This window comes from Coturnix japonica, chromosome 3, assembly GCF_001577835.2.
Source record: "Coturnix japonica isolate 7356 chromosome 3, Coturnix japonica 2.1, whole genome shotgun sequence".
Classification (NCBI taxonomy): domain Eukaryota; kingdom Metazoa; phylum Chordata; class Aves; order Galliformes; family Phasianidae; genus Coturnix; species Coturnix japonica.
This window is the reverse complement of record NC_029518.1, coordinates 68,428,488-68,455,068: the sequence shown is the minus strand read 5'-3', so window position 1 is coordinate 68,455,068 and position 26,581 is coordinate 68,428,488. Positions and strand designations below refer to the sequence as shown.

The following is a 26,581-nucleotide window of genomic DNA, read 5'->3' as shown; positions in this document are numbered from 1 at the left end:
GAGCTCCTAACCACAGAATGATAGAAGTAGCTTTAAAGGAAATGATGAGCTGATTCTTGACTGATGTAAATCACCAGAGCTCTGCTAGAGTAAGTGGAAATCTGCTCAATGGACAGTTCTCATTTCAAATAAGATACAGACTGAAGATCCACCAGAATAGTTTCCGTGCGCTTTCTTTAAACCACGGTGAGAAAAAGCAAATTGGCTTTTCCACCCCTCTGGTTTCTGTGGGTGCCTCTTATAAGATGGGATGCTGATGGGGCAGAAGGAAATGCAAAAACACACCACACCTTCCTTTTTGTCACATGCAGGTAAATCACCAGCAGATTCCAAATGGCTGCACTGCTGCAGAAAAGCAGAGAGAGCATGTGGCTGCGCACAGAGCTGCCTTGTCCCAGGGTGGTTTGCCAGCACCTTTTGTGCCAGACAGGAGGTCTACCTGGTTTGGTAATTCATCTGTGAGCTTTAGCCAGTGCTTTCCTTTATATTCATGTCATAGAATCATAGAATGGCCTGGGTTGAAAAGGCCATAATGATCATAGATTTTCAACCCCCTGCTATGTGCAGGGTCGCCAACCACCAGACCAGGTTGCCCAGGGTCACATCCAGTCTGGCCTTGAATGCCTCCAGGGATGGGGCATCCACAGCCTCCTTGGGCAACCTGTTCCAGTGCATCACCACACTCTGTGTGAGGGTATTCTGTACAAATAATCTGTGTTCTGTGCAAGTAAATCAAGGCTGATTTCTGACAGCCCTAAGGTGACTTGTTACTAACTAACTGCCAAATTCCAGCTTCTCTACAGCTGAGCCTGTCCGGCTGCCATCTGGGTCAGCCTGGGTTTTATGATGGCTGTTTGCAGCTAGAAGCATCGGCCTCCCCCCATGTGGACATTTTATGTGCTCCTAAATTATTAATAGCACCCACCAAGTATCAGACACAAAACCACTTTGCACCCATTAGAGCAGTTCTGTGCGCTGAACAGACATCTACATGATGCTCCCTCCCAACAAGTCTGTATGTAAATGAGGAACCCACCGCAATTCTCAATTTTCGAGTCATAGAACAGCCTTCAGCACTGGCAGCTGATGACTTAGCACAATTTAATTGGCTCGGGAGCATTCCCAGGCCACTGCTGAAATGAAGCATGTGCACAACTTCAGGCTCACTCAATGACAAGCAAAAGTTTTAGGTTGCCAGGCCTGGGGAGATTTCTGTGCAGAGCAGGGCTTCTCCTTCAAAAGCTGTGATATTTTTCTGGAGGCTAGGGAAAAAATAATAAAATCATATTTTTGCATAATCACAGCTTTCAGTAGAACAAAATCCGTGGCTCTGTGGGAAATCACAAAACAAAAAGTCTTCGCAAGCATGAAACCCTCAGCGCACTGACATGTTAATATAAGAGAAAAATTGCTTTGCACAAAAGGGACCATGAGGGCTGCTGGCTCCATTTTTCCCTTGCTGGGTCTTTATTCAAGTTCTTGTCACATTTACCACAGTTTGAAGGTCTCTGTGAACAACTCAGCTCAAAGCCCTGCCTCCTCCTGCTTCTCAGCCCTCCTGCAGCAGAGGCCTCTCACCTGCTGGGAATCCAAGATTTACCTCTCCACCTCTGAGCTGCAAACTGCTGCACTCTTTCTATCCAACTGGGTAGTTGTCCAGAGAAGTGGTGGATGTCCCATCCCTGGAGACATTCAAAGTCAGGCTGGATGGGGCTCTGAGCAAGCTGATCTAGCTGCAGGTGTCCCCATCTATTGCAGGTGAGTTGGACTAGATGACCTTTAAAGGTCCCCTCCAACTCAAACAATTATATGATTCTATGATATACGAATAGATAGGCTCATGGAAATGAGTGTGAGAGCCTGAGTGCAGAGAGCAGGCAGAGAAACCAAAGAAAACGAACCACCAGTGATGAAAAATGGAATAGTCAAACCTCATAGTGAAGATAAGCTCAACATTTCTGACTTCTTTTTTCTTGCTTGCCTGCTTTAAGTTCACATCAGAGAGAAAATGAATGAGAGAGAAGTAATGCATGTGGGAAAGCAGTGAAGGAAAAAAACCCTCATCTGCCAGATGACTACTGAAGCACCTCGATAGGATCAAAACTATAGTCTTGATATAAAAATGTCAGCTCTGCGTGTGCCAAGCCACTTGGGCACTTGATAGGCCTTCTCTTCTGCCAGCCTCTGCAGTAGATATTCTTCTCCACATGCTGCAGAAGTCTTTCATTTGCTTAAAACCTGAAGTCCCCATCCTCACTAGCTCATGCTTCCCCTCTCTTGAGTAAGAGGAGCATCCTAGCATAACCTTCTATATAAGAAATAACTTTTAGTATTGAGGAGTGCAAAATGGCAAGTGTAAAAAAAAAAAAAAAAGTCTTAAAATGAAGACTTTTGTTGCTGTTATTCATACTATCAGACCTGCAGCATTTTACCTCTCCAGTGACACTTGTAATCCATTCATAGCTGGCACGGAGGGTAATTACAATGTGATTTAGCCTGTGCTGGCATTCTTCATATTGCTTAATTAACTTCTCAAATTTATTGTGGTTTCTTGCAGATCCAGCCCTATTCCTACCAGCACAAACATTATACCTTGGATGTAGCAAAGCTGACACCAAAAAACTGCAGAAAAAATATATGTATTTTATTACCACTCTTGTGGTGAAACCATAGTGCTTTTCTCCACAAGTATACACAGCAAAGAGCAGAAAGACGTATCTTCCTTTTTCCTCTTGCTTGAATTTAGAGGGTAATCTGTAAATGTCATGTGTTTATTTCTATATCAATATATTTGCATCTCTAAAAATCATATAGTCAATAAAATCAGAAAATAAGATCAATTATTAGTTTAAAACACATCCATGGATGTGGCCAGTCTTACCAGTGCATAATTTGGGGTACTGGTGACCCAGGAGAGTTCCTCCACTGGGGCTTTGGTTTTGGTGACTCCCCGGCTAGGGCTGGGTGGGAGCTCCCATGAGGGATGGGCACTGTGAGCTGAGCAGCTCAAGTTTCTGCAAGAGGAAGTGGGGCAGCCCTCCTCAAAGAGATGACAAAATCAGATCTTCAGTAAAACAGCAGTGGTGTGCGGAGAGCAAACACAAAATACGATGATGCCTTTCTGTTCTTTGCTGGCTTTTGGTTTTGCCTTTCTGAATGTGGTTGTATTTCCTGGATCATTGCAGGCTAAAAAGAAGAGTGGGTTCCAGCTTTGTCAAAATGGTGGGACTCCGGGGAACTGAGAGTAACTGAGCCAAGGCAGGAGACCAGCAAAATTCACTATTCCATATAGATTTTCTCTAGACATCAACTGAAACATACGTTTGTTTTCTCTTTGCTCTTTCAGTGCTGCCACAAGAAAGTAATGTATTTTATTTATGGCTTTGCAGCCAGTGCTGGATTTCATAAAAGGAAGATGAGCTTGCATTTCCTGTGTCCTAAATAGCAGAGAAAAAACTTGAGAAATTCCTTCTTCAAATGTGCATTGCATGTGGAGATACAGCTTTAGGCAACTGCTTCAATAACTCCACTGAATCTTGAAGTAATGAAATGCAGTCTTTTGTAAGGAGAGCCCTGAAGTGCGTAACATAAACAGATCTCTGACAAACTCCTCCTTCAACAACAAAAAGAATTTTCAACAATTTTACAGAATTTTTAGCAAGTAACAATTCATTTGGTTTAGAATATTTTCCTCTCTCCTTGAATTGTAAATCTCTTTGGGGCATTACCAGAAAGGCATCTCTTATTTCATTGATAGTTATGATTCTGAGCAAGATTCAGCAGAGTCAGCTGGTATGCAGCAGGTCCCAAAGCCATGGTCTGTCATTATGACCTTTTTACGCAGGAGACATGTCTCACGTGAACATATAATTTCATCAGCCTGCTGTGTGTCTCCAAATGATGTATCCTTCATGCTTCGTTATCCCTCTTTCACAACAGTCAGACTGTATTGCAAGTGAGTGTTAAACTTCCAGTCATACTAGTCCATTCAACTTAGTAAACAGCAGCAAAAAGTGCCTCAGTCTTTTCTGGTCTGAAGGTTAAATAAACACTCTCCAGATGTAGGAAGTTTCCCTGTTTACCTGCATCTTCACCAGGAACAGGATCGCTGGAACCCATTGGACAAAATCCCAGATGAACAGGCAGGAAAGCCAAACCTGACTCCCAAACCAGGTATGGACATTTTGGAAGGTCAGTCACCCTCCCCCAGGCCTCTGGGTCCCTGTAACCATGCTTACAGGGTTTTTGAGAAGTGTCTCAGGTGAGAACTACTCTGCCAGCGGGACACGCCATCAATAAAAGCCCACCTGATGGCTACATACACATCTTTTTCCCCTAAAGAGTTTCCATGGGACCAGCAGCACACACAGACATTACGAATTATTGTGAGATATTTGCCATTATGAGTCTGAGCTAAGACTTGTGCATCTAAATAAGCAGTGAAAAGCCAGTCACTCCTGTCAGTTTTCTTATTACTGATGCTTTATGTGCTGCCAAATAAGCTCTTGTCTTCTGGTTGCTGCAATGACATTTTTACAAGACACTGCTGCCTGCGAGACCAGATGACTGCTAATGACCCACGTCCTTGTTCCCTGCTTCCCTCGTGCCTCTTGTTTCTCCACACTCCATTAGGGAAGGAAATTGAGGTTAATATTCATGTCCTTGAAATTAAATCTATCTTTGTCCCATTGAGTAATTAATGAAAAGAATTTGGATACGGAGCCTTTCACCTTTAGGTCACTGGTTTATGTAGGAGGTGCTGGTAATGACTCACGTCACTCATTTATCTGCTGGGTGACAAACACTAAGCAAATTGGTGACGTTAGCCTACATCAGAGATATTTCCCTTGCAAAACCACAGCCGCAGCTAAGCATCCCCTGCTGCTCTGAGGTGAAGTTGTGGTGACTGCACGACTTCTTGTGCTGCAGTTCTGCTGGAGACACAGCAAGGGCACACGTGGCTCTGTTGCTTGTCGTACTGTTATTTCCAGCCATGACTGGAAAACTTAGGCTCTTGTATCTTAAAACATTAACCATGGTCAGAATAACAGGGCAAGTTATGCTGCATGCTTTAACATGAGAACTGCAGGTCAGTTACATGTTTGGCAGTTTTCAGGCCCAGAACTTATTTAGCGTCACAAACACAACAGTGGAGTCAAGATGGGTGTATGTATCACTTCTGGTTTTGTTCATTGGTAGATGCTGACAAATGGGGAGCTACTGAGGGTCTTCACAAGTGCTAACTTCAGACAGCTGAGAACAGTCCCTCCCATGCCCATTTGTACAGTCTTTGGGAGGCTGATGCAGAAGGCAGGGTGCCATCTGCTCTGCATCATCCACTACAGGAGCCTAAATCAGGCTTGTATTTGAGCTGCTGTGAAAGAGCAGCCCTTTCCTATAAAGCTAGTGGAAGCCAATGCTGTGGTGAATACTCCCACTGTCCCTCCAGATGCCTGCTCCAAGGCTGAGTGAACATCTTCAAGCTCACAGCAACAGGGGTTTCGCCCAGTGGCTTCTCTCCTAAATACACTGGGATAGGTTCTCTAACCCTGACAAGCACACAACTCTTGAAAACAAAGAACAGCCTGCAGTTTTCTTTTCCTCGTCTCTCTGGAACAAAACAAAAATGATCCCTAGAGCCATTGCTTGCTTTTAATCATGCTGAACATTTTTGTACTTTGCTGTGGCTGAAAGCAAGCAAAGCCAGCATTAATGCACTACCATCACTCATACTGCAGTAATTAGGTCTGAGCTGATACCATGGGGAACATTAGTCCAACACCAGACATTGGATCATAAAGGTTGAGGAGAGCTCAAAGTGCTTAGCATTCATCATCTGATTCTTAAGGGATTTGTAACCATGCCAAGTTAAGAAGTGAACAGCATAGCTTGCAATCCATTGCCATACCGTACAGCAATATTTTATGCAACTCACCCCAGCAACACTGATGCTGCACTCAGCTTCTGACCTGCCTGGGGGTGCAGACGCTCCTCTGAGCACTCGGCTGGGCAGCAGGTCACACCTCAGAGCTGGCAGCAAGGAGGTTTGGGAGAGCTTGCAAAAGCCTTCACTGTGTGGAGTGCCGCTGGGGTGGCTTGAGCACAGAGCTAAGAGTGTGTCTCCTGAGTACCTCCGTACTTCAGGTAGATTTAAGAACCTGCACATACTTTTCCATTACGCAGCAGGAGGGACCACAGCATAATCACTCGGCACTTTTAAGCTTCTTTTAAAACACTCAGCTCATTCTCTCATCCTGCTGTAGCTGAAACACTCTCGGAAGCTGGCAGCACTGACTTACAGAGCTATGGCTAGTAATTGTGTAGTAAGCTTCTTGCAGGGAGAGCTCTGATGTCTCGTTTATTGAATGATCTAAATTTCAGATTTCTGAAATATTTACAAATTCCTTCTTTTGTTTCAAAAAAAATTGAAGAGGAAAACCAATAAGCAGTTATGAAATAAGCCCTCATGTAAGCACACAACACTGCTCCACCTGGCACCTCTGCAGCTGCATCCACAAGGAGCAGGTGAAGGCTGAGGACTTGGGCAGGTGGTTACACACTCTTAAAACATCAGAAGTGAAACAGCTGTGAGTGAAGACTCAGTTTGACCTATGGAGCTTTTTCTGGGGAGGGCCAACACAGCCCCCTCCAGCTGTGGTTGTGAGGCTTCTTACTTTTCTTGAGAACTGTGAGGTTTGAGCACTCATGAAAGCAACCATGAAATAGAGCCTCCACCGTGTCCCTTCTTGTTTCCCCAAGCTATCCCTGTAGCAGTGCAAACAGACCAGACCTTATGCTAGAGCTACAGGTGTGTTTCCCTGCCCAAAAGGCAGGACATAGTGTATTTATCTCTCTTTCTTTTTCCCCCCTCCATCTAAACAAAAATCCCACTTTGTTCTTCAGGCATCTCCTTGTACATGGTGTTTTAGATGACTATAAGCAGATTCACCTAATCCTCAGACTTCACTACAACTGCAGCATTTCCCAGCATTCATGGACACCTGGAGTGGTTGTTAAACCCCCTATGACAACAGCACTCTCTGCTCCAAGGCTGCCACTTTTGGCTGTTGAACTTCACTCTTATTTTAAGCACAGCTGTGCCCAGCAACATGGCTCCTTGTGTTATCTCTTAGGCCTCATCATTGCCCTGGAGTGACAGAAATACTTTGTGCCTGGAGCATGCAGCCCCAGGCTGAGCTCAGAGGACAAGCTAAATTAGCTGCCTCTCCTACCTCCCCAACCATTCGTGGCTCCGCTCTAGCCCGGCTGCCACTGATGATGTAAGAAACTTTAATAAGAGCCTGATTTGCACGTACCAGGTTTAACTTTTGGGAAGCAGCTGTTTGAAGAATCATTTGGGGCCTGGCAAAAGCAAAGCCCCCTGGGGCCTCTTGAGAACCCTCAGCATCACTCCTGCTGTGGTGGTTGGGCATCCTCATGTCACGGGATGACTTATTCCCTCTTTTAGAAAGAAATTTGTAGCTGCCTGTCTTCAGAAGGAAATTTGAGCAGTCTTAAATGTGTATAGTGGTGGCACTAGCTATGCAGTCTAAAAGGCTCAGTGCAAGCAGCTCTCCTCCTTTCTTATACTGCCTTTTGCCCGCTCCTCTTCTCACCCAGCAGGAGCTGCCAGGGCCATTAGAGGGTTCCACAGATTGCTCAGAGTTGGCCCAACTGCTCTGAGCCCACCTACCCTATGAGATCATCATTTTCAAGTCTCCTAAAACCAAGGATTCTTTTTTTCTGGTTTTCCATTATGAGCTGTGCTTGTGACCTAGCCCATGTGCTGAGCCCATATGCTACTATATGAATGGGAGGCAATCCTTGGTCCTCTGCCTAAATACCAGAGGAGAGCAGCCTACGTGCAGCTGCTCTTCTGCCTCTTGCCATTGACATCAGTGGGAGAGAAAAGGGAAGATCCCTGCATTTTCCTGGTTTGGATGCCAATGTTCAGGGATTTGTATTTACACTGAGACCATCAGCTGCTTAGCATAAGAGAGAGGTCTGAGTGAAGACAGAGCATGGAGCTGCAGTTTAGCATGGGGAAGCATGGTCGAGGTGTGCTATATCACCCTCAGTGATATAGTACCCTCAGTCCTCCAGCTCCAGCCAGGACCCACATTTTCAGCCCCAGGAGACAGACCTCACTTGTTAAGTGTTTGTTCAGGTTAAAGCTCTGGGATTACAGTGCTTGTAAAGAATTTTAAGGCAGTATTTTGTTAATAAATTATCCAGCTTAAAGTTAGCTTGGCTTTCCATGAAGTACACCCTGTGTCTAGAATCAGAGTGCAGGTGTGAAGCTGAATCACTCATAGCAAAACTTTCAACATTTGAACTGTTCCCACAAGCAGGAAAGGGCCACGCAGGCACAGCTCTGCAGTGCGTTCTTCCGCACAGACATCTATATGCATGTGTCCTTATGGAACTTTACCTCACGTGCTTATAGCATCTAACAGCATTTTACAGAAAATAAAAGCATTCTATAGAAAGCTTACCTCCCTCAGCTGTTCGGGTTTTGGAAATAAGAATACATGTAAAAATTCTGATTGGATGCAACTCTCCATACTGTTAAGCAGATAAAACGCTGTACATGTGAACATAAACGTGTATATGGATTGTTATTTGTTTCCAAGATTATTCTCTCAAGCAGAGTTCTGACGGATCAAATGCACCCCCCTGTAGTGGACAGGTTGTTCAAAAACAGCTCAGAACTGATCTGAGGCAAGGTTGTGTTCTTCACAGGCAAGGAGGCAGTTAAAGGTTGCATCCATCTGTGATACGACAAAGGAAGCTCTCAGGGAATAAAACTCATTATAGATAGGACAGAAAAAATCCGGGAGAAGGAATCTGTAAGAACAACAGGAGCAGAGGGCTCATCTTTTCACAGAACCAGTATGAAAGATGCGGCATTCTTAAAATACCTCAGTAGTCAGCTATGACCAGGAATATTCATCCCACGCCCCACTTCTGCATACAGGAAGGGAAGAGCTAATAACAGAAGAATTTTCTGTTGGTGGCGGGAACAACTGTGTGATGATCATCCCCCACCCAGCATGAGATTCCAGCAGAGATCAGGGATGCCCTGGCAAAAGCGTTATTACCTGTTTGTGGAAGTCGCACAGCTTTTATTAATGAGATTCCTAATAAAGTATTAAAACCCTGCAGCAGAAAGCCACACTGCTCATTCCTGAATCATATGAAATCATTCACCATTTTATATACAAGTTTTGAATTACAATCTTCAGCTTCTCATCAGAAAAAAAAAACAACACAAAAAAACAAACAAAAAAAACCCCCACCAACAACAAAAAAAACCCCAAACAAGCCTAAAAAAAAAAAAGCATTTTTTGGAAGAACTGCACAGTGTACAGAAGCATACTTTCAGTTACACGGTATCTTACAGAACACATACTTGAACAAAAAGCAGAGCCTGTTACCTTTCCTAGAAGGCACTGCCCGGACAAAACTAGGTGTTCTACCTCCATTACCAGAAGAACGGCTTTAACCGGACAAAAGAGTACATGAAAAATCTCCTGAACACTCCAGATAGTTTAACAGAAGAAGAAAAAAGTACATTTGTAAACAACTTTAAAAACGAGAGCCTTATGAAAATAGTAACGGTCGCTAGAAAGTTAAGCTATTAAACTCTTCATAGCTCAAATTGCTACGTAATAATTGCTACAAATTTTGCCACACAGAACACTTCACTGAAAAAAATATAGGCAAGTAATTAAAAAATATATGGAGCATTTAAGAAAAGGGACAATTTGAAAGCCAAAGGCAAAACTCCAAGCTCCCCTTGTAAATCACAAGAACAGCACTATAACCCAGCTGTTGAATGGAGCTGGGATCAACAGCGCACTGGTAGCACAGCACTTGGTTTATGATATGAGGTTCTTTTTAACATGAACTCTGAAAAGTCAAAAGCTTCGGTTAGAACTGGCTTTTGTCTTACGTACCACGAAGCAATTGTTTTCACTTTTGTTATTCAAATTTTGCCATAAATTGACTTTTTGTATACAGTATTGACTTATTTGAAGCAAATCCATTTTACGATGAGGCAACCAGGTAAAAACTGTTCTGGGAAATGATTTTGTGCGTGTAATTATCTACTACGCATCTCAAGTCAAGCATTAGTATTTCTGTGCTCCACTTGAGATGATTAAGCACATGATAAGCAAACTGTTGAGCACGGAGTGAGTCCATTTTGGTAGACGGACAGACGTATGCGAACAGCAATGCTTTGGATAACTTGTGCTATTCCTAATACTACGGTTATTTTCTCCACCAATTACATTTTACTATAAATATGTGTGCCCTTAAGTTGATCCCAATATCAATTTCATCTAACTAATCAAATTATCTGCTAAGGTTTTGGGAATGATAGCCCTTCCTTTATTTAAGTAAAAGCGGGACGTGTTTCTTACTCCTAAAAGTTTGCCAACAGCAGACTTATTTTCAAGACAGAGTGACACCATTCAGTAAACTGTTGGGCATTTTTGTTGTTCACAGATAAGCAGAAGAGTATCGATGTTTATTATCAGGTATGCAGGAAGGGGAAAAGAAAATATCGCGATATTTCTACCATTAATGTTTTTCTAAGTTGTGCTCTTGGTTTGCCATAAATAATTACTTTGAAATAAGCATAAGCCAAAGTTCATATTACCTCTCATATTTTGAGCTAAATTTTTATTTTCCCTCTGCAAAATAAAGTTGTTAAAGCCCTGCCGACACCTGAGTGTGCCAAGAGCTCATGTAAGGACTAATTTTCTATTCTATTTAGAAATAACTCACTTCTGTACCAGTTAAAAGTTAACTCATAGACCAAATAATCAATGTGCAATGTAAACAAGCAGTTGTAGGTGTTTTCTCCCATGTAATAATGATAAATAATGACAGTGATCATTACATATTCATCTTGAGTTAACTAAATGCAATTCTTCGCTCACAAAAGCAGCAGCAGACATTTTGAGATGGACTTTGAGCTATGCTCAAATGAGTGGAATAACTGAGATTCCTGATGGAGATCGAAGTCTTTTCCCTTGTTTTCTAAACAGCTTCCACAGTTTTCATACTTAATAGTGTTTCATAATTTGCTACTTAAAATAAATTCATTCCCCCAAGCCTTTTTCTTCCTATACAGAACAAACTTATTTGCATTTATGGCAAGTGCTGTTCAACAAATAAGTTGTAAAGAAAGAAGAAATTTATATGAAGTGGTATGAAGGGAGTATTTAAATCTGTGTTAATTTGTTTTCTGAATTTCATGTTAAGAATGCTTCAGAGACCAAAAGCTTTAAGGGCTTAAAACACATTTTTGCACATTTTTGATTCTTCTAAACAAGGGATCAATTTTAGACACTGAATCACTTTCATAACTTCTGCCCCATAACTGCATGACACTGAATGTCATTCCCCCCAAGAAAGTAAAGAAAATACAGTGTTTTACTTCAAATATTTTATGAATGCAAGATTACAACAAATATATTAGTCAAAATGCAGGGCTATCAAGCACTGAACCAAGGATGTTGGCATCAGTTTGACTACCATTTTGCAGGTGGAAAAAATACGCTATAACTACAGATAAAAGGCATCACTAATGCATCATGAATTACTCTGGTCAGCCAACATCACCTCTGCAGGTTGGTGCATGTTTACGTCCTGAAAATAATAATGATAAATTTGTTTGAGATGAGACACTGGAACAAAGCCATTCTTAAACAGGAAAGTTTTTGTTTTGCTCTTAACGAGGTAACACCAAAAACTAAAACCAAGATCTTACAATTTAGCAGCCACTTTAACACTTGTTAGGCTAGCCTTCACACAAGGAGCATGCATACAGCCACTGTTCTTGCTTTATATTGAGGGCTGTTGGTTAATTCAAGTCACTGTTTTCTCACCTTATCTCATTAACCTGTTGAATCAGATGTCCACCGTAGGAAAAGGAAATATTAAATGATGTTAAGTGTAGCAGACAAATACAGATCACACCGAGAAGCTAACACTCATGAGTTGTCATAATAAGGGATAATAATAACAATTAAAAAAAAAAAAATCAGTCTTTTCTGTGCATATTTTTTTCATTTGAAAGGTCCCAGAAAATCATGACGTGCCTGGCCGTTTCTGTTGCTGATTTCTGATGACCTCTAATTGTTTTTTGCATTGCTGATAATAAGTTGAGAGACTTTTATTTTCATCTAACAGCTTTTTATGTTCTTGTACCAGACGGGATGTATTTTGCTGGTCTTTTTCATCCTGGTCCAGTTCTGCTATTAATTCTTGCCTACAGTAAAACAAACAAACAAACAAAAAACCCGTCAATTATAATCTACATCTATTTGAGCAGGAACGCATCACAGAATCCAGGAATCATTAAGTTTGGAGAAGACCTCTAAGATCATCAAGTCCAGCCATTAACCCATCCCCACTGAGCCCAGTAAACCATGTCCGTCAAGATGAACTCATATGCTTCAAATACTTGTTTGATTATCAGTCTGAATTCATGGCTGTTGACATTTTGTGCAAAAAACCAAGTTGACAGAAATCTTATTCTTTACTGTAGTCCGGGGAGAAATTCTCTTCCAAATCAAACCCACATTTAAACATTAAAACAGCTGGAAAACAGCCTCAATCACTACTATTGTCCTTTTAATAATAGCTTTCAGGTGTAGAACATCAAAGGATCCACAGAGAAATTTATAAATGTAACCCTAATTTAACCCTTTAGTATATGTATATTCAACAATGCAGTAAGCAACTTAAGAGGAAAAACCTGCAATAATTTAGGTAAGTTTTCAGTGAAATGCTGTTTTGCTGTTTTCTATTTGGAACCAACCTTCCTAAAGCTGTGGAAAGCAGAATCAGGCAGAACATTTTTCCAATAATTACTTGAGCTAATTATGCAATAATCATCTAAAATGTTTTTTAGCGACTACTGTTGGAGGAAAAAATACTCTATATTTGTATCTATTAGTTTCTGTATCATAATTTTCCATAAATTGTGGAGTTTTTTCTTGCTCTCCCCGCAGTATCCTAATTATTTACAGGCAGCATAAAACAAAACCACATTTGGAATTACCTGAATGATTCAGTTAAGATTTCATCACGAAAGTTCAAAGCTGAAAGAACAGTATTCTGTGCTTTACATGCCCTTATAACATCACTCATGCTAAGGTTTTGTGTTTTTTTGTCAATCTTTGGAAAAACACCACAGTAACTGGCAACTTCCCACTGAAATGCTGTTTTGCACTGTGAGCTGTAAATTTTTAAGCAGTGGGAAGCAAAATTAGGCAGATTATTTTTGTAGCTGTGATTTCACTCTATTAATGCATTAAGGATTCAATACATTTTTAAGCAACAATTTTAGAGGAGAAAATGCACTAAGGAACTTGTTAAAATTATCCTACAAAATGGATGTGGCTAAATAGATTGCAGTTTGTTTTACTATTTGTTTATGAGGTGTCAAGAAGGCAAGCTGCCAACAGTAATCTAGCAACAAAATAGTAGAGAAAGTTCATGTTGTTAATTAATTGTTGCCATATGGTTTGTAATTACAGTTAAAGAAATTTAATAGTTCAACCCTTATAGAATAATTATTATCTCAAACAACATTAAATACATCAATCACAGCACTATTTTTTGTTTCACACCTAAGAGCAATTATGTTCTGACTAAGCAAAAACAACCGAGATAAATCTACATAGACAGTATGGGGAAAACAAGAAAAAGCAGAAATCAAAAGGTAAGAATTAGTTTTGAAACAGAAGCCTGTTTTTATATTGCCAATCAGTCCTGAGGGACAATGGAAATAAAAACGCAATTAAGATCTTCACTCCAGTTTCAGCATTTCTTTATGAGCTGTGCAAATGCCAACTGTACTTGGAAATATAAAATGTTCTCAAGATGCTAAGTCAGAAGTGAATATATATATTTATACACACATTTTTTTGTTCTTCAGCTATTTCATAAACACCAAGGCAAGCTCCTCATACACAACAGCTTGCCTGCAGTGGCTTAGAAGCTGGTGGGTAGCAAGCCGGTTACTTGGTTTATAAGTACTTATGACCTCTAAGAACTGCACCTCAGCACCAGGATACAGAAATGGTGAGAAGCAAAACACAACAGAATGCACTGCAAATGGACATTCTGAATCAGCAATAACTTTGGCTACAATCCAACAGTACATCCAAGCAGTTTCTTCATGTATACATGTACACCATAAGAAAGTACATAATGGCTTTCATGTATTAGGTCCTAAACCCCTACTAGAATAACATGGCATGTGTTTTGATAACACTGATTGACAAAATACTGATCAGCTTGATTGACAAAAGTTGGATATAACATGAGAACTAACTGCTAAATAAGTAATATTGAGCTTTTACCTAAAATTCTATAATGCAATTGGAAGTATTTTACTAGACAGAGAGTGAAATAAAATTCCAAGGTTCCTCACCAATCCAGATCTTCTATTTGCAATGATGCAAACCACAGAACTACTATGGTACACAGGCAAATGTCCCATAGACTTTAAGGTGGACTTGTCCAGAAAAGCCTTGATACTGATTAAAACTTTAGTTACCTCTCTGAATATCTCACCTGTGGAGAGTAGTTCAGTATTTCTAAGAGATTAGGCCTGAAAAATGATCATGGACTATGAAATGTTACTTTGTAAAGCCTGAAACAGTAGTCACAGATCACTTACTTCCTCTGCAGCAGCAATGCAATTTCTGTCTGAACTTTCATATATTCTTGTGCCATTTTGCAGTGCTGTTCAAACACAGCCATAGATTCTTTGGAGTTCGGGCATGGTGCTAGAGGCTGAAAATAAATCAGACACGTTAAAAACAAATGAACTGATCTCAGTGTATCTCAGTGTACAACATGTTAGAACATCTCCACGAAGTATTTATAACATCTTTGGAAAAACAGTAAACTTTTAAAAATAAGTGTTAAACCATGCTCTGGAAAATTTTATCGCACTGGTGTCAAAGTTAACTCAAACCTCCAATCTGCAGTTATTAATCTGACAGCTTCTTCATCAAAAGGAGCAAAAATCAAAGTAGTTTTTAATCACATGTATAACAATTATAGTGAATGCAACAATTTGATTCAGTAAAACTCAAGCAAAGGATGTCCTATTTTGACGGTCACTCAGATTACATTTGTTTTTATGGATCATGTTTCCCAGAGCCTGTTTTTAATAGCTTGATCAAATCTGAGTCAACTAATCTCAGATTACATAATATATTTTTTTTAGCCTTGGTCAAAAGTTAGACAGAATATAAACACAGGTAAATATGTGGCACTATATTTTGCAGTCCCAAATTCACACATTAGAACGAGAGGTGAAACAAAGCATGTTTGTTACCTGTAACTGATGATCTAATGTAAGATATGCCATTGGGATGGAGTTATCTGACCCATTGGTCTCTGTAACAATAACAACAATAAGATTTTAGTGCATTTTAAAATGGAGATCTATTTTTATAGGACAAAACCCATAATACTACGTCATTTCACAATACACAATCTGAAGATGAAAAGGCAAATGGAAATAGCAGAAAATAGCAGTGTTCCAATCCCAAGGCAGGTAATTTTTTTTTTTTTTTTTCTGATAAAGTTAAGAACTTCAAAAATATGGTCTATCATATCAAGAAGAAATAAAGATTAAGGTGATTATCCTACATTTCTAGAAGTCATTTATCAGCACACAGACTTTAAAAATACTATTTTTGCACAGTTTGCCTTCACGTTCTCTGCTTACAAAAAAAAAAATTGCCATTTCATTCTTGTTTATGAAGGATCAGCCAGCCAGCCATGCATCTAATGATTTTAAAATTAGAAGCTGTGCAAACCAACTCCACCAAAATAGAAAGAGCACAACCTCCTGCTCAGTACTGAAACCAACTCCTGGTGAGGAGTTTAAGTATCTTCCTCACAACATGCTCTAGGGCATCCATCTCCTTTGCTCTGTAGAGACACTTTGTGGACAGCAAGGAACCCAATAATGAGCCTATCTCCTGGGTCTGGGCGCTCTCTGCTTGCACTGCATTTGCTTTGGCTTTCTCTAGTTATTTCATTCTATATTTAACATGGTTCTCAATTCTTATAGGTTGCATCTTTTGGAAGCCCAGAATCTGGGGATCACGAAGTTACCGTTAAGCTTTAAGAGACATAGGAGTAAAGACACATTGAAAAACTACTGATTTTACAGCTGCATTATTGCTACTAGAGAATTATATGGAGGAGGGTAGGTGGGAAAAAAAAGGGGCTGCTTACCCATACCCCAAAAGCACCTGCCACAGAGTAGTCGTGGTAGAGAAACTAAGGTGTTGCCCTCAAAGACTACGCTATCTCCAAGAGCAGCTTCAAAAGGAAACAGAAATAAGAGGGTGGGAATGGAGAAAAAGTGGTTAAGTCTACGCTTGTAAGGAAACTAAAAGGTGGTAAAAATAAATAAAAATAACAAAACAAAAATCAGAGAGACTTAATCACCACAGTGTCTTAGATAAGAACAATATTAAAGGCCTTCCTGCATTTGACTACTGCCATATATGGAATACTGCTACAGCAAGGGAATTACTGCAATGCTTCAAACACATCAATGCATGCAAGAAACTTCAGATTACATTCCTGAGCTTCTGGTCATGTGTAACAGAGCTGTAACTTTTCCTGTGATTGATCAGATTTGTCTGTGTCCTCATTTTATCACTTTGCCTCAATTTTAATATTTCTTTTAATTTCTTTTTAATAGAATTAAATAATTTCTTTTTAATAGAAAACTGATTTATCTGTTTAAAAACATTTTTTTCTTTGAAAAATGAAAAAGAAAAAAAACCATTTCTTTGTTTAATAACCGCATAAGCCTAATACAAAAGAATACACATGGTACATTCTGTATTTACCTGAGTATAAGGTGAGCAATTTCTGTGAGCAAGAAAGTCACCAACTAAAAGACTTAACATTAGCTCCAGCAGCGTGCTGCATTTAAGGCCAAACATTTAGGACAAACTACCTCTGCACTGGCATAAGACAAGCAACTTTTGGTTCCCAGCAAACTGTTTATTCAACTAATGTTAAGAGATTGCTTCCATGTCAAGCAGCAAATCCTGTAAATGCTCACTGTCCAAGGCAACTTTGAAGCACAAAGGAAGGCACGGGATGAGCTATGGTGGAAAGCAAGGGCTTTGGAAATTGTATGTTACTAGGCATAGTGTGCGATTAGGCAAAGTGATAATGGACAGAAAGAAGAAAGCAAAGAGGCAAAGTACAAGTGTATGCTGCTCTCCTCTCACTAAAACAGGAAATAAGTGCACATCTTACACTCAGAATCACCTTATATTTGGTAAAATACGAGTACGCATAAATATATGCTGGCACCAAATCAGTCCATATGTGAATTTCCATTTTGCAGTTGGTTACAGGAAAAGAATGACAGAATCTGATCAGCCAAAGATGAAACAGATCACAAGTGAAAGGTTTCAGAATTTAAAGCACTACAAAATCATAGAATCAAGAATCACAGAATTGTTTAAGTCTAAGACTTTAAGCCTAAGATTCAACAGGTACATTCCAGTAACGAAAACGTAAAACTTATTTGTATTCTAAACAGGAATTTGTGGGGATCCATCATTTCCATGCAGTCTAGCATTGGTTCTTTTCACGATGGCATGCATTATTATCTTCAAGATCAAATTCAGCTATTTTGAATAGTCTTAATCATATTTCATAACAAAAGAACAGTGATGCTGTAGTAGATTACTTAGATTAATTCACTTAAGAACAGTAAATTTTGTACATACATTGTGTAGGAGCAAAATTTCAACATAGATCAAAAAATAAATAAATGTATTCCAGCTTGTACTCACCTAAGTAGCATTTCATTCCAGAAGTCAGAGCAATGAAAGCTTTATCTGTGCATTCATAATACAAATGCACAAGATGTCCACTCCCCTCACTCCACAATAATACATTATAACCAAAACTGGTTCTCAGAGATCTTTGTCAAAGTTGCATCACTGCATACGTACAGTACTTTGTAACAAGCATAATTCCCACAAGCTTATCTAATTCAACACTATATTTAGGGAAAGTTTTCATAGCAGATGTCCAAAACAAAGCAACAGTAAAATGATTTAACCTATGTGGCATTAAAATGGACTATCACTTTCACTGCCTAATTCTATATGTAGGCACATGCCCTATACCGTAATCAATTGTTTCTCTTCTTAAATGTTTTACTAATGAACTACCTGCATCATCAGGTGTCCATGGATTACGAGTTGGCTTTTCAGAGGTTGGTCCCGAGGTAGTGATCATTCTCACACTAGGACTAGATGATCTACTGCTGTTTCTACTCTCCTGAAATGATAAAACAAAACAAAATGACAAGGAAAGTTAAGAGAAGATTTTTCAAAACATTTATTTTACAAAACGGTATTAAAATAAAAAAAATCAATGTGAAGAAACTTTAACATATATTTCTCCTGACCTCTTGCAAACCTTTTACCCTGAAAGTTTTCCAGACAGCTTCATACACTTTACGTGTATTTCATGGATTTCATCATCATCTCTTCTTCATCTTTACCATATAAGAAGAAAAGGCTGCAGTTTTTCTATGCAGAATAGTGAAAAGGACTGTTGAACAATGCATTAAAAATCTTCATGTAAAAGCACTATACTACACATTGTAGTTCTCACAACACTGTTTGGGGAATTCCATCAGCTCCGTAAAATAAAGAAGAAATAAAGTTTTATTTCTGCATTCACTGATTAAACATCAACTACATTCAGATAAAGGATTGAACTTTAGTAACTGCATTTCACTGTAAAGTACTAATCTACAGTTTTAATTGCAATTCCTATGTTAACTCAGAACTTAAATGATTAATCCTCAGAAAACATGAAAAAGTGTTTAATCAAAGCAATCCATTTAAATGATTGATTAAACTAAATTAGAAATTGAGGAAATTCTCTTCTTCAAAGCAAATTAAAAACCAAAGCAAAATTCTATATTAATAGAAAGCCCGACTATTTAAATCCTTTTGTTTACCAAAGCACAGAAACTCATACTACTATCATTACCATATCTAGCTTCTCTTTCATAATTCCAGTTTACAATATGTACAAGTATATTTCATTTATCTTCTCACTGGCAGAAAGCAAACACAGTAAAGCACTTAAAAGTACAGACCCCACCATGTTTTGCAGGAAAATGCTTGTGTCAAATGAAAAAATGCCATTAAATGACAATTATTTTCTATACAGTGCACTGTTAATTGAATGATTAACTGGCTGTCCCAGTTTTTCAAAAGGAGCACTCAAATGCATATTACCTGGAAGCTGCAGTTCTTTATAACTCCGATTTCCAAGTATCATACCTTAAATTAATTTTTAAAGCCAGGATTTCAGTCAGTCCAGCTACAATCCGAAGAGTAGCAAGATTCTACACTGAAATACCCATTATTTCAACTGCCTTACAACATGTTTCTCCAGTAATTGCTTCAGTTTAAGAGGCTAGCAAAACACGCTATTAAACAGCACACACGAGACCTATAACAGTAAATGCCCATACTTTCTAAAATGAAACATCTTTAAAAGAACAATAATTTAAGTCCACTGGGTAAAAGAGGGAAGTCAGAAACACGGCTCAATTATTACCTTCTCAGAGCTTTAAAAATTGTTTCAAATGCAAACCTTATTTTGCAGCAGTTATCACTGTATCAGTGCCAGCCCTGAATACTTTGTTTTTGCTAGCTTATGCAATGGAAAAATGTTTGTAAAGTATGCAGCTACTGTAGAAATAGTTGTTAAAAAAATCCTGTAATTATTTGAAATGCCCTTATGTATTTGCTTAAGCTATCTGATTTTCTTCAAATGATTTCAGTCTTCAGATGCTAAGGAAATTCATATCTGAGTGTTTTCTGCCATATCAAGGGAAATAAATTCAGAGAGTGATGTGGAACACTATTAAGAACAAAGGAATTGCCAAACTGGGATGGAAATTTATCCATTAGCTGTGCATTCCTTCTTTGACAAAGGCATGATAAGCAACACGAAGAGGGGTAGTTTCATTGTTATTAACCTTTTAATGTTTTGTGTTAGTAGCCAGAGACAATTGTAGAAAGAATCCAATGGGATGATACTATCAGGTTGACTGCATTAGAAATTTTGAAAAAGCATTTGTGTTGAAGCCTTTGTTGACATTAGGAAGCCTGTTGTTTACTGGTAATGTGCTCAGATATGAGTGATAAACATGCACAAGAAGACAGAGCAATCTTTTATAGTGAAGTGTAAGACTTTAAAACAAAAAGAAATTTGTTGAGTATTTAGGTTGTAGCAAGCTTGGGTTGTAGCAAGCTAAATTGCAAGCTATGCTATACTGCATTGCATGCTGTACCAGATTGTTTAGATCTATGAGATACTAGAGATAGGAGTGAAGGATTTTTATCAGAAGCATATTTAAAAAGCATAACAAAAATCCAAGAGAAGTTCTCAAATGTGAACACATGTTAGATTACAGTGTTTGAGTGTGCTGAGTAAGATGCTTCAGCTTTTCTGGCATAACACTGTACTGTAGCCACCTTCCCGGACACCAGCCTCTCTGAAGGTAAGCCAGTGACTGCTCTTCAGCAGTTGGTTCCTTTTATTCATTCATGGATCACCTTTTACCCTTGCCTCCTCCAGACATCACAGTATGCCAAGCAGACTTTTTGTAGTTTTGACCTTATACTACGCCAACCTATCTTGGGATGTATCAAGCAAGGCATCGCTAGATGACTGAAGAGAGGGCATCCTGAAGGAAAGCTGGGGAGGGACTTTTCATAAGGGCATGTAGCAACATGATGAGGGGAAATGGCTTTAAACTGAAAAAGAGGGTAGATTAAGATTAGATATTAGGGAGAAATTATTTACTGTGAGGGTGATGAGACACTGGAACAGATTGTCCAGATAGGCTGTGAATGACCCCATCATGAAGGCATTCAAGGCCAGGCTGGATGGGGCTTTGAGCAACCTGGTCTAGAGGGAAGTGTCTCTGCCTATAGCATGGGGGTTGGAACTAGATGCCAAATCAAAACATTTGCTTCTATGATTGTCCTGATCCACATTGCGCTGGAGCAGCCTAACCTTGAGCACTGTGTGCAGCTTTGGGTGCCGCAGTACAAAAAGGAAACAAAATTATTAGAAAGTGTCCTAATGAGTGCTACAAAGGTAGTGAAGGACCTGCAGCAGAAGACATATGAGGAGCAGGTGAGGTCCCCTGGTTTGTTCAGCCCAGAGCAGAGCAGGCTGAGGGTGGCCTGCAGCTCCTCACAGGGAGTGGAGGGGCAGCACTGTGCTCTGCTCTCTGATGACACCAACAGGGCCCGAGGAAACAGAGTGGAGCTGTGTCAGTGTGTCAGGTTGATATCAGGAGAAAGTTCTTCATCAGATGGCAGTCGGGCCCTGGAAAAGGCTGCCTAAGGCAGTGCTCAGCAGGGCACCAAGCTGCCAGAGCTTAAGGAATGTTTCGACAATGCTGTTTTCCCACTTCAAAGTACACTAAGAATTATTAAGGCTCAGCAAGAGCTGTCAAAAAAAAAAAAAAAAAAAAAAAAAAAAGAGTTTAAGAGGTATTTCTGATATTATGATATCAGAAGCGGCAGGATTTTTGTGCTCCATCAAGCCCTCCTAAGCTTTTTGTGGTTGCAGTTCAGTGTGTAAAAGTGAGTAGGCCATCACAATATTTGGATGGAAACAGATGAGGCTGCAGAATATAACTGCAGGAAAAACATTACGTCAGTACTGCTCTTGTAACCTGAAGTCCAGTCTAAGGTCACCAAGCACTAGAGCACATGAGGTCCAGTCTAAGGTCACCAAGAGCACATGACTTTTCACCAAGTCCTGTGACTTAATACATAAGTTCTCATCAGCAAGCCACTCCAATGGTTGGTTCAGCCACTGAGAACCTTTGTTGTAGTACATTTTCCTACCTAAGCTCTCAGTGTAAAAGGGTCAACTGAGCAGTAAAGCGCTATTACTGTCTGATGTTTTGATAGAAGTAGTACTCAGGCATTACTGGAAAATGTCTTAAAACTCTGAATACAATTATTAAAAATAATTAATAATCACAGTCAAAACCACTCAAAGATTTCTATGCAGTACACAGAGAGAGAAATCACAAAACATAACACAATTTCAGGTTAAAACAACCAAAGCTAAGCAATAAGCCTTGGTCTACCCTTGTCAGGTAAGTACTGCAAACCTCAGTATACTTGTCTCATGTTTTCCTCCACCTCAACAGTTTCCATTCTGAGTAGGAAAAATCTTGATAAAAACAAACTTGAAAACACTGCAGAATAAATTTATATTCACATTGGCTATTTCCAGAAAAAAAAATAAAAGTGTTTATTATGATTTCTGATCAGTTTTACTAATCAGTCAAGTGGTTTTAAGAAGAAAAAACAAACAAAACAAAACAAAAAGTACAGCATAATTTTGAGTGGGATAGGGGCCTAAAAGCACTGGATATGGGAGTGGAAGCACATGGTGCTATGGCAGTTCAATGAAGAAGCCTATGCCAAAGGGTGGGTTTAAGGGAGAATGGTATGCAGGAAAGAAGGATGTCTGCAATGAAGAGAGGGAGGGGGAAGGGGATTTTCAAATTAGTGAAGATAACCTATATAGGGTATGGTGCATGTAGGGAGATGGCATAAACTGACCAGAGCTACACTATTTACAGATGTTTTCTCTGCTTTGGCTAGTAGATTCCTTATATAGATAGCAGTTCAAGCTTTTAAATAAACATTTAGATAGCAAAATCCAGAGCTTATAGAAACCTATACAGGATAACCTTTAGTATTATGTTGTGCTCACTTTCTTAATAATTTACTATTTTTTAAAAATACACATATATACATATGTCAAAATTTAGCACTAGTTTCAATTATCTTTTCCATTTTTTCCTCACACACACACACACACACACAAGATGAAAATTCATGATTGATTTATATGGACAGTGCATAATCTTCTTCCACAGAACATTTCTCATGCCTGCTAAGGTCTTATCATTACATTTCCTAAACTGCAAGATAAAAAATGCAGGTAATTTTAATACTGCCACTTACGTTTCCAATATGTATTCTATAAGAAGGAAAAAGGGTAAAATGTGATTCTGGCACTTCTACAGACCCATACCAGAAACTAGAGTAAAAACGAAAGGATAGAGTAAAACCTTTTATAAAGGTTTTGTAAAAGTTATTAATACTTCAAGTAAATTGAAAATTCTATGTTCACATATCAGCCATTCATTAAAAAGAAAGTAAATGAAAAATTTTAAAGTTATAATTAAATACATTCATAGATCAATCAGTGCAATTCGATGTAAATGTTGCACTGTAGATTCTTTTTTTTTTTTTTTTTTTTTTTTTCTTTTTTCAAGTCTGGCATAATTTCTGTTCTACTGTCAACCAAATAGGCTTATTTATTTGCTTACTATATTTTGCAGATTCATTTCTTTCTGCCTTCTTTGAAGATATTAAAATGTATTTAATAGTTATTTCATTATTTTCTGATAGATGCATGTAGCAAATTCTACTAATAATACCCAGGGGATTGATGAGATTTCTGTGACTACTACATTCTACAGAATTAAAGATGGATCAAATGTTGATCTCCCTGATATCCATACACCCCTAAAATTGCCACCTATTTTAGATTACTGCAGTAGGTTGTTTAATATGGAAACCTGATTAACTTGATGAACATGCTAAGCTCTCATTTTCCAAACGTACAAATAATAATAGGCACCTAAAAATTCCTAGTTCACACTAGTGATAAAATGCCCTCTCTGAATTACTTCAATGGGCCTGATAACAATCAAAACACAAAATAAACACATTAGAATGAAGCATTAGCTGTACTTTTCTCATTTAAGATATTCTTAGTTAAATTTTAGCTTTATATAGCATAACGCTGTCTGTTACCATGGCATTTTTAATCCCATCTACAAAGCTATTAAATTATAAATCATCTTATTGAGATGGACTTTTTTTTTTTTTTTTTTTTTTTTTTTATAAAATATATTTGTGATATCTCCTTCTTGTACAACTCTCACAAGAAATGAGAGATAGTACTGTAAGATATGTGTAGGGTAGAGAGATTCATTAATAAATAAATACACATAACATTGATGTACTTTTATTTTTATGCAACATATGAGTCTAATGCATGTCTAACTGATCCAGTTATTTCGATTGCTTTCTATACAGAATGAGGGGAAAAGTCTTTCTGACATAATATCTGAGCCAAATTAAGTGGTACACACAAACTGTTTGTACATAAAAATGATAAATATTGGATGAGCTACAGAGAAATCACTTGTCATCTAGAGCTCATTCATAGATTATCCTCATGGTATATAACTTAAACACAGTGCAAATGACAGTGCATTCTGTCGAGCCACCGTATCATTTTTACATAAGTATGAAAAGTGAAAATTTGAAGATGTTTCCCTACACACATACAGCACAGACTTCATTGAAACATAATGAAGGGATGAAAAAGAGCTTACCTGACTGGACTCTGTTCCAGCAACAGTAAGATCTTGAATGGATCTGCGCCTCTGCTGTCCGTTTCCTGTTGGGAAAACAAAACAAAACAAAACAAAAACAAAACAGTGAAATCTATTCCGAACAAAATAAGAAGGGTGAGACTGTTGCAGAGGAGCTTGGAATTTGTACAAATCCACAGAGAGAAAGGGAGAGAGGGGGAGAGAGAGACAGCTGCAGAATTTTAACTCAAAACATGCTGGCCTGTCAACAAAAAGTATCCCCTAATACAACAACCACTCCTACCACATGAATAGCTGCTGCACTCCACTCCACCATCTTCTGACACATGTATTTAAACAGGCTTAGGACTCGGGGCAGGAGCTGATGACGACATCTATTTCAAGTGCGTTACGTTATGGGGATTTCTAAAAGCTAGACTGCAAAGATAACATGCTGCCAGCTTTAACCTGTTGCTCTTTGGTATGCTCAAGTAACATTGCAAGGACTTCTGCTTGTGTTTTGTTTCCCTCACTAAAACCAGTAAGTGAGAGTACTTCCTTCTGGTCAAAGTGAAAGCACTTTTTCACCTTCAGATGAAGGAAACTATGTCCCATTCTCATGCCATAAGAACTGAGAAAAGGGGACTGCTCATCTAAACCACATCTTACTATTAGCCTACTGAGCGTAGCGTGGTAATCTTTTCCTTTTCTCCTTCCACCTGTTAGCAATTATCCACTTGTGACAGCTACATAAAACAGTTTAAATTCTAATGGTGACACTCAAAGGCATAACTGGGAAACAAAGTCTTCTCAAAAGTAATGGAGATTATGCAATGGAATTTCCCTGACTACTTTGATTTTTATTGCTGTGATTGTTTATATTGTCTCTTGAGAGCAGGTCAGCTGTCCAAAAGGAAACACCAAAACGTTCTGAGTAACAGCTGACAATGCTCAAAATTCTTGATCTGCATTACGTAACTTTTCTACTCAAGGGTAGCATCTCAAACATGTACTACAACAGCAGCAGCCCCTAACCCATAAGCCATGAACTCAGCAGCCAACCCAACTCTAAGTCCTTTAACAGGCACCTAATTTTTTTTTAACCTTTCAGATATTTATTCAGCATCATTTCAGTATTACTCCCCTACCTATCTTGATGAACAAATTTTGATACATAACTGTTACTAAAAACATGAATATCTATGCAATATTAATCAATACATTCAATTGAATCATGATTTAAATTCTTAAATAGTTACTATTGCATGTAGGAATACGTTAGCACAGAGCAGTAATAGAGAACTCTTAGTGTCACTTTACCAATCTGACATGACATTTTATGTTCTCAGATTTCTAAGAAGTCCTATGAGAAAGTAGCTTATCAGAAAATCAAGGGTTTCAGAATGAGAAGCCTATAAAAAGTCTTGTAGTCTTTGCTCTGACTACAGAAGAATTTGTCACAGCTTTTTTGAGGTCTTGATCTTTTGCTTCTGAAATTCAGAGGAAGTACATACTTACCCCTAAGCATCGTGACTATATTATCTTTAATATATTTCTACTAAAATACTAGCGATTGAGTGAATGTTGTATCTATATCAATTTTTTTTTTAAATCTTATTCATTTGAAGTGAGTTTTTTCACTAACTGTTCATTTACAAACACAATTTTACATATAATAGAGTTATGTATACTAGATACTTCATCTGGGTGTCACAGCTGATCTCAATATTCAAGATACAGATGATCCACCCTTGACTGACACAAAATTATGCACACGTTTCATTCAACAACACTGTTCTAAAATTAGCTCAGCTGAAATAAGCTTGCAAAAATATCTGAAATTCTCATTTCAGATTAGCAACATTTGCGAATTTAAAGAACCTGGCACATGTGTTGCTGAAACATTAGAACATGGCTGCCAAAATGTTAAAATAATCAGGGTGGGGTGCAAGAAAAGAAAATGCTTTGAAGGGGGGTGGGAGGAGGGGTCAAAACTACCACGTTGTTATAAATGAACAACTTCAAATGAAATATCTTTGAGTTAGT

General features: G+C 38.7%; 1 protein-coding gene across 5 annotated transcripts in view; it reads right to left on the bottom strand.

Annotated features, from left to right (window-relative positions):
- Nucleotides 1-9,104: 9,104 nt before the first annotated feature.
- The window catches only part of MAP3K7 (mitogen-activated protein kinase kinase kinase 7), a 48,804-nt gene continuing 31,327 nt past the window's right edge, over nucleotides 9,105-26,581 (bottom strand). For 3 of the 5 annotated variants that reach the window (XM_032443379.1, XM_015858924.2, XM_032443380.1), the window contains 6 exons: nucleotides 24,557-24,621; nucleotides 18,255-18,363; nucleotides 16,282-16,368; nucleotides 15,371-15,432; nucleotides 14,705-14,820; nucleotides 9,105-12,283 (listed from right to left, as the gene is read on the bottom strand). In XM_032443379.1, coding sequence (XP_032299270.1) covers nucleotides 12,103-12,283; nucleotides 14,705-14,820; nucleotides 15,371-15,432; nucleotides 16,282-16,368; nucleotides 18,255-18,363; nucleotides 24,557-24,621 — 620 coding nt within the window. In that variant the 3' untranslated portion in view covers nucleotides 9,105-12,102. The remainder of the gene's footprint in view (nucleotides 12,284-14,704; nucleotides 14,821-15,370; nucleotides 15,433-16,281; nucleotides 16,369-18,254; nucleotides 18,364-24,556; nucleotides 24,622-26,581) is intronic. The other 2 variants (XM_015858921.2, XM_015858920.2) reach the window with 1 other exon arrangement.